Source organism: Ascaphus truei, chromosome 3 (genome assembly GCF_040206685.1).
Source record: "Ascaphus truei isolate aAscTru1 chromosome 3, aAscTru1.hap1, whole genome shotgun sequence".
Lineage (NCBI taxonomy): Eukaryota > Metazoa > Chordata > Amphibia > Anura > Ascaphidae > Ascaphus > Ascaphus truei.
This window is the reverse complement of record NC_134485.1, coordinates 385,601,607-385,615,894: the sequence shown is the minus strand read 5'-3', so window position 1 is coordinate 385,615,894 and position 14,288 is coordinate 385,601,607. Positions and strand designations below refer to the sequence as shown.

Sequence of the window (14,288 nt, the reverse complement as noted above, 5' to 3'; positions counted from 1 at the left end):
TTAATTCTGGGACATGTATATGTTTATATATATATATATATAGTGCAGAATAAATGAGTTCTTCAGTATTAGGTGATACCTTTTTTATTGGACTAACAATTTATGTCATAGGACAAGCTTTCGAGAGTTCTCCTCTCTTCCTCAGGTCAGCAATACCAATGATTGATGTCATACTGTAAGTGCAATTTTTTAAAACTTTATACTTGTGATATTTAAGTGACATATTATTAGTACAGCAATCAATCACCATGCGTGATCACATTCACCTAACTAACACCTGTTATCAATTCAATTGAGCACTGTTTGCTGATTATCTTTTTGGTATATATTCTTTTTGGTATATATATATATATTTGCATGTCATTCCCCAGAATCCCTTTCTGCAGTGGAAATGCTGTGTGCTGGGTGATAATGGTGAAAGGCGGGGTTACAGACCTGCCTAAGACATGCAGATGAGCATACAGTTGTATTTACATTTGTATATATATATATGTGTGTGTGTGTGTGTGTGTGTGTGTGTGTGTGTGTGTGTGTGTGTGTGTGTGTGTGTGTGTGTGTGTGTGTGTGTGTGTGTGTGTGTGTGTGTGTGTGTGTGTGTGTTTGTGTGTGTGTGTGTGTGTGTGTGTGTGTGTGTGTGTGTGTGTGTGTGTGTGTATACTGTATATATATATATATATATATATATATATATATATATATATATATTCTTTTTTAATTGTATTTTAAATTATAAGTGACATTTTGCATTAAACTACAGCTCAACCCCCTTATAACGCTGTGCTTAGGGTCCAAAGAATCACATCGTGTTATAAGCGGATCACGTTAGAAATAATGTACAATTGTATGCATTGTACAATAAAGTATTTAAGATACCAATAATCGTGTTGTAAAGTATTCATAAATATGAACATTCGGAGACACACTTGCATGGCGTTATAAGCGGATTCGATATTGTAACGGATCGCGCTATAATGGGGTTGAACTGTACTTACAAATGTTCTTGTTTATTATGTTAAAATAATAGCTTTTTATGTTCCTATTCATGAGCCTTAGTAATGCATGTTGTAAAATGATACATATTAGTATCCCGACCTTTGTACTGTAAGTCAGTTCCAAGCACAGTGTTGAAATAACTTAAAAAAATACTAATGTATTCTTTTTTATTTACAGTACCTATTTACAACATAGTTGAGCTGCAACATATACTGTATACTGCCATCTTCTAAAAGACTCTAGCAATTTGTTTGATCTAAAATATACAGTTTTTACCATTGAACATGCTTTTTATGATGGTAAGGAATATGTTTGTCCAAAGTTCCATCCCTTCTGAGAAAATAGAATGTTATGACAACCATCATTTCTAAAAGGTTAGTTTTCTGCACTGCCAACTGTCTCACACAGTAACATCTTTTGCTCACACACTAACATGTCAAGTGATATCCCAATAGTTTTAAAATGATATGTTCTAGAAGTTAAATAAAACTTAGCTACTTACAGTACAGTACTATGTGCAATAATATGACATACAAATAACACACAACAGAAACATTGTAATTGACAGAAAAGAATGATCATTTGGTCGACTTAGTCGGTTTACCCTTACTCTGAGCCCTACTTTGATCTACAGTAAGTCTTGTATTCTACCCAACAGAAATGTGTCTGCAACAAATTGTTTGAAAAAAGTAATTGCATGTGTTTATTTTTACTGAGAAGCTATCACATTCATAAACTATATTTGCAGTAAACAAGTATATTATCATATTTATCTTATATCCCACTTTTGGTCTTGACATCATGATGCGTTGTTTGGGTTTCCTTCCATAAAATACTTATTTCTTTAGACTATGCATACCACTACTGCACTTAAAAGAGCAGCCCCACAAAGGAATTCATGGTATTGATGTTTAAACTAGGTGACTCACACATCTATACAAACAGACAAGTAAATGTTTTGACTTTCTGGTTCTTTTTTAGGCTAAATAAAGAAATAAATAATGGAAAAAATTGAAAAGCGCTAGGAACAGATGTTGCAAGATTTCTTAATATCAACAGGTACAGTGGACAAAAAAAGCAAGTTTCCAGAGTGCTGGAGACAGTGTCTGCCACGGTCGTGCTGTGGGGGGCTTAATGCTTCTGGATAAGACCCTCCGCAGCATTATTCCTCTGGCACCGGCAGCACCATCGTCATGTGACCACGACTTGTAATGGTACCGTGAACAGTAAATCGTGCTACATCTGTAATCTACCTGGTTGGCACAATAAAACTAAAAATCTATGTACATAAAGGTGAAAAGACCAATATTGACAACAGAAATGTAAAGAAACAATATGCCTTCAATTCTACTTGGTTAAGATTGTATTCTGCAATATCTATCCTACCGAAATCTGCCAGATCCAAACACTCTTTCTTGGGTTACCTGCCCGGCTGATATTGTTTGTGTCAGTCTGCAAAATGACATACTCCTCATCAGTAAAGTCCCTAAGGCCGTGATTATAGTGAGCACGGCGGCACGTGCAAGGGTGCGCGTGTCGCGAACAAAATGCAGGACCGCTATGAGGACGCCCATAGTGCACGCGTCCGATTAAGAGCGACCGCGCAGCAGAATTTTGAACCGACAGTAAATGTTGACTTAGTCGTGCGACGGCCGGGTCACATGAGCGGTTCAGCCAATGAGGGCGAACCAGCCTCCTGATGTCACGTCCACGCCTCCCAGTCACCTCAGATCACAGTGCAGAGTGTGACAGGTGCACACAACGCCATGCGGTCAGTCACGCCCGCACCTACTATAAACGCAGCATAATAAAGACACTGGGGAGGACATACTAAGCACAAAATACAGTGGCTCTTCACTGTTTACCATCTCTTCTTTAGTCTTGATTTGATTTACTGCAATTCTCTGTTGCTTAACCCCCAACATACTGTACGCTATTCACTGAACCACTAATAAATTAGAGGTCATCCAGCTGTTCACAAGTCTCCTATACAGAACAGTATAAAATGGGCTCTACTTACAGTAAATATGATATTCACATGAGTACATATAAATTAATTTTCTTAACGTTTTTACTTACCACAAGGGTATAACAAATCTTGAAACCAGGTTTAGCCACAAAATAGTCATCTGATTTAAAAGTGATCTTTAGTTGATTCTTTTTTGATGTCATTCTTGGAGGAACTTCCTTATGTCCACACCACCGTCCACGAATGACCGTGCTTGTTTCAGAAGTTTCCTCAACTTCCACAAAATCATACCTGAAGATCAATCAAGTAAGTCAAGTACTCTAAAATACAATATTTGAAACTAACATTAAACACTGATTAGAACATTTTACATTGATGTGTAATCATTTATTGTCTCAATGTCATCATGTATTTAGATGTGGAGTGGCAGTAGAGATGATAATTTATATAGTTCAAAAAGTCAAAAAAGAAACCACTTCCAGTACTCATCCCCATTTGGATCTGCAGATTTGGAGTACATGAAAATCCAAAATATTTTAACTACTATACTGCTGAAAAGACCAGCACAATTTATCACCATTAATATAGTTTAAAGTGACAATTGATATAGGTTTTCACTGAATAAGATAAAGTTAACATTGTCTATAAAGTTCCTTTTTTTAAATGAAATAATTTAAACAATGAGATTAGAGGTTATTGATCACATTTTACTAAAAGAGGATAAGGCAGCTTTCCACTCACCTGCATACATCATTTTCTGGTTCTTCCAAACCAAACTGATTATCAAAGCAGAGCTGTATCCTACTGTTGTCTGTAGAGACTAGTTTCCAAGTCAGCAACAGGTTTCTAGGGTAGTTACTAGGAAAGCGTGGACTGTTTATGCAGCCATTTCCCACAATGTGAATGGTTTCTTCTTTCCGGTACAAATTTGTGAGGAGATTGCTCTCTGATAAAAGACATATAGTTGTTTTTAAAACAAGGAAAGAAATACACTTTCAAAATACTACTATATTACCACTACTACAAAATAATAAAAATAATAATAATAATAAATATAAATATAATAATAATAATAAAACATCTTTATGATCATTATTAGTTTCTCATTTTTCAACAGGATTAGAACAGTGGTCATTGGGATGGTTGTGACTGTATGCATTGTACATTTTTTTTAAAAATACTGATCTGATGAACAAAATAAATAATAGTTACATAATTACATAGTAGATGAGGTTGAAAAAAGACGTACGTCCATTAAGTTCCACCTATGCTAAATTTTGACCTTATCCTATATCTATACTGTAGTGCAGACAAGTATTCTAAAACAAATCTGGGGCAATCACCAACAAGATCCAGGTACATTCTGGGTACATGCTGGGTACATACTGCAACATTTCAGTGACATTTCTGCAGACAGACTAATGGCCTATAGGATTAACAGTGGGGGTCCCTGGCAGTCCCATTCAATCTGAATGGGACTGCCAGGGACCCCTGCTATGTTAATCTGATGGGCCATTAGTCTCTGCAGAAATGTCACTGAAATGTTTGCAGCATGTACCCAGCATGTACCTGGATCTTGTTGGTGATAGCCTCAGATTTTCCAAGGCAAGATTAAGGCGAGTTTTAGAATACTCGTCAGCGCACCTGTACTTACTTATTGATCTAGAGGAGGTAAACAAAAAACCCCAGTGTTATATCATCCAATAATATCTCATAAGGGGAAAAATATATTCCTTCCTGACTCCAAGAATTGGCAATCGGATTAATCCCTGGATCAACATTCTTGCCCTGTATACTTATTTGGTATATCACTGCATACCTTTCCTTTCTAAAAAGATGTCCAACCTATTTTTGAAAAAAATTATTGTATCTGCCATCACAGTCTCCATGGGTAATGAATTCCACATTTTAACTGCCCTTACTGTAAAGAACCCTTTCCTTTGTTGCTGGTGAAATCTCCTTTCCTCCAACCTAAAGGGATGCCCCCGAGTCATTTGTACTGCCCTTGGGATGAATAGTTCTTTTGAAAGCTCCTTGTACTGTCCCCGAATATATTTGTATATAGTTATCATATCTCCTCTTAGACGCCTCTTTTCTAATGTAAATAAATCTAATTTAGCTAGCCTCTCCTCATAAGTTAGATTGTCCATCCCCTTTATTAATTTGGTGGCTCTTCTCTGCACTGTCTCTAGTTCCAGAATGTCTTTTCGAAGGAGTGGTGCCCAAAATTGTACTCAATATTCAAGGTAAGGTCTTACAAATGCTTTGTAAAGGGGCATAATTATGTTTACTTCCCTTCCATCCATTGACCGTTTTATGCAAGATAAGATCTTGTTTGCCATTGCCGCTTTGACTGCATGACTTTGGGCACTATTGCTAAGCCTGCTGTCTACAAGCATTCCTAAATCCTTTTCCATCAAGGATTACCCCAATTTATCCCCATTTCATTTGTAAGCCACCAGTTTATTCTTACATCCCAAAAGCATAACCTTACATTTATCTGTATTAAACCTCATCTGCCATTTACCTGCCCATGTTTCCAACCTCTCTAAGTCCTTCTGGAGAGAAATTACATCCTGCTCTGATTCTACTACCTTACACAATTTAGTATCATCAGCAAATATGGAGACTTTGCTCTTGATGCCAACCTCAAGATCATTAATAAACAAGTTATAAAGCAGGGGTCCCAGTACCGATCCCTGAGGTACTCCACTCACGACTTTAGCCCAACCTGAAAAAGTTCCATTTATGACAACCCTCTGTTTTCTATCCTTCAACCAGTTTTCAATCCAGGTGAATACATTATTACTGAGTCCAAATGTCTTTATTTTGTACACCAATCTCTTGTGTCGAACCGTATCAAAAGCCTTTGCAAAATCTAAGTAGACCACATCAACTGCATTACCCTGGTCTAAATTCCTACTCACCTCCTCAAAGAAACAAATAAGGTTAGTTTGGAATGATCTATCTTTCATAAATCCCTGCTGACTATTACTAATGATTTTGTTTTCCATTAGGTATTCCTGAATATTATCCAGTATTAAACCTTCAAGTAGTTTCCCCACTATTGAAGTCAGGCTTACATGTCTGTAATTCCCCGGTTGTGATCCAGCTCCCTTTTTAAATATAGGCACCACATCTGCTTTACGTCAATCTTGTGGTACTGAGCCTGTGGAAATTGAGTCCTTGAATATTAAATGTAATGGTTTGGCTATTTCTGAACTTAACTCCTTGAGAACTCTTGGATGTACAGTATACCATTGGGGCCAGGTGCCTTATTTTCTTTAATTTTTTCAAGCCGCTTATGAACTCCGTCCTCAGTTAACCAATTGTTCATTACTATGGAGATTGTGGCTTCCTCCTGCGGCCCTACTATTGAAATTGATTCTACCCTGGTAAACACAGAGGCAAAGAATTTGTTTAATACCTCTGCTTTTCCTTATCTCCAATAATCTGCCTGCCCATCTCACACTGAAAGGGTCCTATATTTTCTTTTCTCATTTTTATGTTATTAAGGTACTTAAAGAATAATAATACTACATTATAAATCAGCAGTCTATGCTCATTGCATTTTTTGTTTAACTTACTTTAAGTGATCTCTTCTTGCCCTTTCCAGTACTGTTTTTATTATTTTTTTAAACTGATGCTTCAGTTAAGAGATATAAGTATTTGTAATTTTTTTAGTGTCCAGGGGGGTAAAATGGAGCTCAGTGCAGTCTAAAAGGTTACATGGTAACCTCAGATGCTAGAGATTAAGAATCTAACCCTTAACACTTAAACACTTAAACACTTAAAAGCCTTATTTTTCTTTAAAGAGCAGGACTTGCTAAAGGGGCATTATACTAACATTATATGAGTTAAACTCATATAGGCCTCTGGAGGGGATTGCGGCTTTAACATGGATCTACTCTCTCAAATTATTTATACCTGTATGTTACCACTATTAGGACAAGTGAAATAGTTATTCTGTGGATGAATTAACTGGAGATTTTTTTTTGATTGATTGAAAAGGGGGGGTGTTGATAAGCAGTAGAAATACTTTAGTCTTTTGTGTGTGTGTGTGTGGGGGAGAGGGCTGTATGCTGGATTATTAGTTCAAAAAAATCATTTGAACAGTTTATCCTAATGTTTTGAACCCCACACCCCCAAATAAAAATCACAGTATGCCACCAACCTCATAAAGTACAGTATACATGACTAGTGTAGAATTAAAAACTAGTGATTGATTCTAAGAATAGCAAACAATTTTATGCTAGCCCATGTCGAGAAAAAAAACAAAAAAAGTTTTTTTTATTCAGACTTGAAATGAGAAGTCATTCTCGCCAAAGCCCCATATGCGTTTCAACAAAGTTCCAACGAGACACACACATGCATACGCCTAAATGTGATGCACGCATATGCTTTTCAACAAGGTTTTCCAATGAGACATACACGCATGCGCCTACATGTGATGACACGCATATGCGTTTCAACAAGGTTCCAATGAGACATACACGCATGCGCCTAAATGTTATGACATGCATATGCATTTTAGCAAGGTTTTCTAATGAGACATACATGCATGCACCTAAGGCATGGCACGCATATGCATTTCAACAAGGTTCTAATGAGACATATGTACAGTACATGCATGCACATAAAATAAAAACAGTATGAAAAGAAGAGCAAGCCTAGCAAAAGTATTGATTAATAAATAATAAATAATACATACAAAAATGTGATGACACGCATATGCGTTTCAACAAGGTTCCATTTAGACATACTGTATACGCATGAGCGGAAAAAAATATTTTACATTCGGAAGAAGCGACAATGTATTTTTGTATTACTTCTTTTCCCTTTTATCCTGTATACTGTATGTGTCATCATATTTTTAATCTGTGTATGGCTAAGGAGCCTCAGAAAGGACTTCTATCCCATGTACACTATACAGTATGAACTCGTAACGTTAATCTTCAAATTACAATTACACACACACTTGCTGTATGGCAATAAAAGAGAGGTTGAATTGCTATTTGATTTTAAAGACAACAATTCACGATCGCCCACTAGTGTTTTTCGATGGTATTGCTGCCCGATAGGAACCAGAGTCATCACGCGTCTAAGGCGGTACGGTTGGAAAACATCACGCGCCATGACATGGGTATTTTGATTTATACACCGCGTGAAGTTTTGAAATAATGGCCGCTGCATTAACTCTTTCTTATAATACGGACACCATTTTAGAGTAATGGTCTCTTGGAATTCAGTTACACTCTGAATTATTTAATAGCCAGCTCTCATTTGTTTTTGACTCTAATAATGGCAATCAGATTTCTAAAACGATCAACATTCTTCCTTTGTTTATTTATTTGGTATATTCCTGTATATCTTTTCTTTCGAAAACGATCAAAATCCTTCTCCATCAAGGATTCACGTAATGTTTCCCCAAGTCGCCAGTTTATTCCTGTTTCCCAAACGCATAACCTTACATTTATCTGTATTAGACCTCATCTGCCATTTACCTGCCCAAGTTTACAGTTTTTCCAAGTCCTTCTGGAGAGAAATTAGATCATGCTCTGATTTTACTACTGTAACATAAACAATTTAGTGTAATCAGCAAAGATGGAGACTTTTCTCTCTATGTCAACGTCAAGGTTATTAGGGAGAAGGAGCGGCTCAGTGAGTAATGACACTGACTGGCACTGAGAGTTTGAAGCAAGGGAACCTGTTTCAATTCCTGGTGTCAGCTCTTTGTGACCTTGGGCAAGTCACTTTATCTCCCTGTGCCTCAAGCACCAAAAACATAGATTGTAAGCTCCACGGGGCAGGGACCTGTGCCTGCAAAATGTCTCTATAAAGCACTGCGTACAACTAGCAGCGCTATACAAGAACATGCTATTATTATTATTAATTCATCAGTTAAAAAGCAGTGCTCCCAGTACCGAACCTTGAGGTACTGTACACCACTTACAACTTTTGTTCCATCTGAAAAGGTTCCATTTATGACAACTCTCTTGCAATATTTTAGCTATTAATTCAAGCTAAACGCATTTTATCTGTCAGGCTTCTTACAGAACATTAGCAAGTATGCATTTAAGGTTTTCACCCGTATGTACTATTGTTTTTTCATACACTCGAGCCTGAATCATTAGTTTTTTTTATGTGTTCATGGGATTTCTATCTTAGCTACATGCATCAAGTGCCAGTATGGGTTATTACACCCATTTCAGCATTAAGTCTCATTGACTTGAATGGGAGTTACACTGGACTTAATGCGATAATCCATACTGGTACTTGATGCATGTTCTCCTGCACTTTACTTCTCTCCATCAGTTAAATACTGTTCTCTATACTGGATACAATTTTTTTTTCATGTTCACTTAACTTTTCTGTAAAAGTAAGGGTTTCAATACCATTTATGTCCACTTCCCAAATGAATCTTTTCTCAGTTTACAATGTTTGTGGTTTCTTTTAGATATAAATGGTGGAGGGGTACAATACCTATAAATATATAAGAGTCCTCATGACCTTTTGTATCTGTTTGTGCCTAGTTGCCCTTATTTGTATTTAACTCAATTTATGTAATGATCAAATCTCTGTACTACCTTTGTACCGTGCTGCGTAATATGTTAGCACTTTGCAAATAAGTGATAATAATATTTACTAAGAGTTGTTGTTCCACAAGACATCTTCTGGCACAAGATTACCTTTTGGGCCCTGTTGCAGGGTACATGCAACTACACACGTGGGTTTCTTGACAAGGCTTATTTATTTAGCCTTAAAAGATATACAGCACACAAAACAAAAATAGCTTTTCATCAGCAACAAACGAAAATGGCTTTTTCTTCAGCAAACCAAACAAAACAGTTTCTCTTTAGCAGACAGTTTATATATAAGGCAGCTACCCTTTTTCTATGCAGGGGACAGACAGTTCACAATTCAACTACTTTGCTACTCAGACCTTGTTTTCAGGAATCTCTTTAGCAGCTTACTCCTCTCTCATCAACAGCCAGGCTCCATGTGTCTACAGCCTGGGTTTTAATACACCTTGATTAGGCAGCTGGGATCCAACTAATTGTCCTGAGGTTCCCAGCTGAAGTTAACCTAGTCAGTGCTGCACTGCAGACTAGACATAGGTTTTCCAGGCATATAACTGGTGGCTTTTATTTACCCTGTCACATTCCTCCCCTGTTAGTGTGTGGCTGGGGCTACGCACAGCTGAAGCCCGACCATCCACCCCTTCTCTAAAAAAGAAGTCAGCATTTGCGTTCTCTTTTCCTGGCCTATGCTGAATCTCAAATGAGAAGGGTTGGAGGGCCATATACCACCTAGTCAATCTAGCATTGGAATCCTTCATGCTGTTTAACCACTTCGGTGGAGCATGATCCATCACCAAGGTAAATGGACTCCTGCCAGGTAATGCCTCAAAGCCTCGATTGCCCACTTTACTGTGAGGCACTCTTTCTCAATCACTGAGTAGTTTTTTTTTCCCTTGGGAACAATTTCCTACTCAGGAAAAGGATAGGATGTTCAACTCCCTCAAACTGTTGTGACAACACTGCCCCTAGCCCTATCTCTGATGCATCTGTTTGCACTATAAAAGGGCTGTTGAAGTTTGGGCTTCTAAGGATGGGACCCTCTGATAGACACCTTTTTATGTCCTCAAAGGCTCTCTGACAATCCCTTGACCACACCACTTGTGTAGGGGCACACTTTTTTGTGAGGTCCGTTAAAGGGGCTGCCACTTCCGAATAGTTGGGGATGAACCGCCGGTAGTACCCTGCTAAACCCAGCAGAGAGCGTACCTGCTTTTTTGTTTGGGGGGTCAGAACTTCTTTCAGGGCAACTACCTTGTTGACTAGTGGCCTTACTTTTCCACCTCCCACTGCATACCCTAAGTATTTGGTTTCCGCCTTACCCAGGGCACATTTCTTAGGGTTGGCTGTGAGCCCTGCCTCTCTTAGAGATTTGAGGACCGCTTTCAGCCTATTTAGATGGGCCCGCCAGTGTTTACTATAAATGACAATGTCATCGAGGTAGGCTGCGGCATAATTCCTATGGGGCCTCAGTACCTTATCCATGAGTCTCTGAAATGTGGCTGGGGCTCCATGCAGTCCAAATGGCATTGTCACAAACTAGTATAAACCCATGGGAGTGGCAAAGGCTGTTTTGCATTTGGACTTTTCCTCTAAGGATATTTTCCAGTATCCTTTTGTCAAGTCCAACGTGGATATATATTCCGCGTTACCAAGGGTGCCAATTAATTCGTCCACCCTTGGCATCGGATATGCGTCAAACTTGGATACCGCATTGACCTTTGGGAGGTCCACACAAAATCTTACCTTCCCATCGGGTTTAGGGACCATAATTAGTGGACTACACCACTCACTCCATGATTCCTCAATCACTCCTAAGTGTAACATTTCTTGTACCTCCTTCTCTACCAGAGCCCTACGACTTTCAGGCAACCTATAAGGACGGGAACGTACTTTTAACCCTCTCCAGTTTATGTCTGCCTATTCACCCTATATAGGATATCCTTTGATAGCTCAAAATGGGGGAATACTATCACCCCCTGTGCATCTAAAATCTGTTCATCAATTTTCACCACCTTGTCATACAGTCTAGCAAGGACTGGGTCTTCCCTTTGCTTCTGGCGAAAGTCAGGGAGGTACAGGTCTGGTATATCTCCAGGGCCCATATCCCCCTCCCTTTGGCCATCCCCAGCCAACGCTTGTGACCTCTGACTACTAGAATGGTCACCTTGAAACCCAGATTTCTGCAACCAGTCCTGTTTGTCCAAGCGTCTTTGCTTCCGAGTCTTTTGAACCCGGTGTCTACTGGGAAAAAGGTCTGCCGAGAAGGGGAACAGTTTGCCAGGGTTCTCCTGAGCCCTAGAAGGAGGCTCCTCGTGAAAGACTGGGGCCATTAGGTCCGAAAAGAAAGGCCAGTCCCGACCGAGCACAACGGGGGCAGGGAGCCAAGGAGCGACTCCTACTTCGAGGTAAGCCTCCTGACCTTTTACCTGTAGCCGGATTTTGGCTGTCGGATAGCGTTTTACATCGCCGTGTATACATTCTATGCTCCATGGGGAGTCAAAAGAACACACGTTGGGCGGTAACAGTTCTTGGAGGACCAGAGTTTTCCCAGAGCCCGAATCTACAAGGGCCTTTATGGTTTTTCCCCAATCAGGGCTGGAAGTAGCCAGGGCTTGTAATTTTCCTCAGTAAAAGCCGAGGCGACGGTTCTGCTGAATGAACAATCCATCAGTGGACAGTCCACATACCGGTGGCCTTGTTCTCCGCAGGCGGAACATGGAGAAGGTTCCCTCGCAGGAGGGGGCTGTGGATAGCGCTCCGCTGGACCGGTTACTGGAGACCAGGCATCTGGTGGGTCCTGTGGGCGATGTCCTCGGAAGTTCCTCTCACTTTGCGATGAGCCGACATCCGGAAGGAGATGAGGGTCTCTGTGGGGACCAGCATTTCGACTCCGTCCTTCCGTTGGACTTGGCGGTTGCGTATGGATGGGCCGTAGGTTCCCCATTGATCCGACCACCCTCTTTGGGCGTCTGCAAGTGCCGGTGGAGTCGGGTCCAGGACACTCGTCTGCTGCTCAGCCCCAAGGAAGTTCTCCACGAGTCGGACCGCCACAGCTAGGGTTTCAGCAGCGTGGCATTTTACCCACGAGCGTGCGGAAGGGGGTATTATTTGTAGAAATTGTTCCAAAACCACCTGCTCCAGAATTGCCTCCTTAGTGCACTCCTCGGGTTGTATCCAGCATATACACAAGCCCAATAATCGCTGAGCGAGGACCCGGGGTCTCATCTTAGCGGTGTACTTCATGTTCCGGAACTGCTGCCGGTAGGTCTCTGGGGTCAGACCTAAGCGATCCAGTATGGCGGCTTTTACTTGGCGGTAGTCCATTGCCTGATCTACTGGGAGACCCTGATATGAGGCCTGGTTTTCTCCTATGAGGATCGGGGCCAAAGCAGTTGCCCAGCGATCTGTAGCCCAGCCCTGAGCTTCGGCAACTCTTTCAAAAGTCAGTAAAAAAGCCTCTGGACTCTCGTTCGGAGCCATTTTCCTCAAGAGTATCGGGGGTCTGATTGCAAGTTCTGGACTGGCAGACCACTGGAATTGGGTCAGCAGCTTGGCCATTTACTCCTCCTGTGCTGCCTGCTGCTGGGTTAGGAGCTGGGTTTGCTGCTGCAAAAGTCTTTCATCTCTCTCTGCTTGCAGCCGGGCCTGCTCCTGCATTAACTGTCCCTGCTGTTTGGTCTGCTCGCACAAAAAATCTTAAAAAAATTCTTCCATTTTTTTCATTCTTGTGTGTATGTATGGCCCTTTAACTGCAAGGGGCTTTTGAAAAAAACATCCCACTTCTGACACCATATGTTGCAGGGTACATGCAACTACACACATGGGTTTCTTGACAAGGTTTATTTATTTAGCCTTAAAAGATATATAGCACACAAAACAAAAATAGCTTTTCATCAGCAACAAACGAAAATGGCTTTTTCTTCAGCAAACCAAACAAAACAGTTTCTCTTTAGCAGACAGTTTATATATAAGGCAGCTACCCTTTTTCTATGCAGGGGACAGACAGTTCACAATTCAACAACTTTGCTACTCAGACCTTGTTTTCAGGAATCTCTTTAGCAGCTTACTCCTCTCTCATCAATAGCCAGGCTCCATGTGTCTATAGCCTGGGTTTTAACACACCTTGATTAGGCAGCTGGGATCCAACTAATTGTCCTGAGGTTCCCAGCTGAAGTTAACCTAGTCAGTGCTGCACTGCAGACTAGACATAGGTTTTCCAGGCATATAACTGGTGGCTTTTATTTACCCTGTCACAGGCCCATTCAAGTAAATTGGTCCTAAAGTGTCTTCCGGCACCAGAAGGTGTCATATGGAATAGCACTGCTTAGTAAATAGAGGATAGTTACAAGCTCAAACTAAATTAAAAAAATAAACAGGAAGCTGCAGTTTCAGATTTTTAGTGGCCAGCTGAGATGTGTACTGTTGTTCCTGCTCATTTTATGAATGTTTATAAGAAATCAGCATTGCTTACTTGCATTATTTTTTCTCTGCTTACCACTATGGTCTATACAATGAGGTATTCTTAATGCAAAACTGGGCCAAACTGGAACAAAACCACCAAACACAATTTGAATTGTTGACTAAGGTAGAGTCACTTCACAAGTTTTAGCCAATTTATAATGTTGTCACAAATTTCTAAACCTACCAATCATTCAAATAGAGTATGTGCAATGTTTTTCCATGTAGGCCATCATTAGAACAGATTTATAAAGTATGTGCAATGTAATATAGTGACCATTTTAAAG

At 40.0% G+C, this 14,288-nt stretch overlaps 1 protein-coding gene across 1 annotated transcript in view; it reads right to left on the bottom strand.

The window, feature by feature from the left end:
* Positions 1–14,288, bottom strand: part of PDGFD (platelet derived growth factor D) — a 311,915-nt gene that overhangs the window by 194,887 nt on the left and 102,740 nt on the right. The window contains exons 2-3 of the mRNA XM_075592395.1: positions 3,704–3,908; positions 3,073–3,253 (exon numbers count right to left, since the gene is read on the bottom strand). Coding sequence (XP_075448510.1) covers positions 3,073–3,253; positions 3,704–3,908 — 386 coding nt within the window. The remainder of the gene's footprint in view (positions 1–3,072; positions 3,254–3,703; positions 3,909–14,288) is intronic.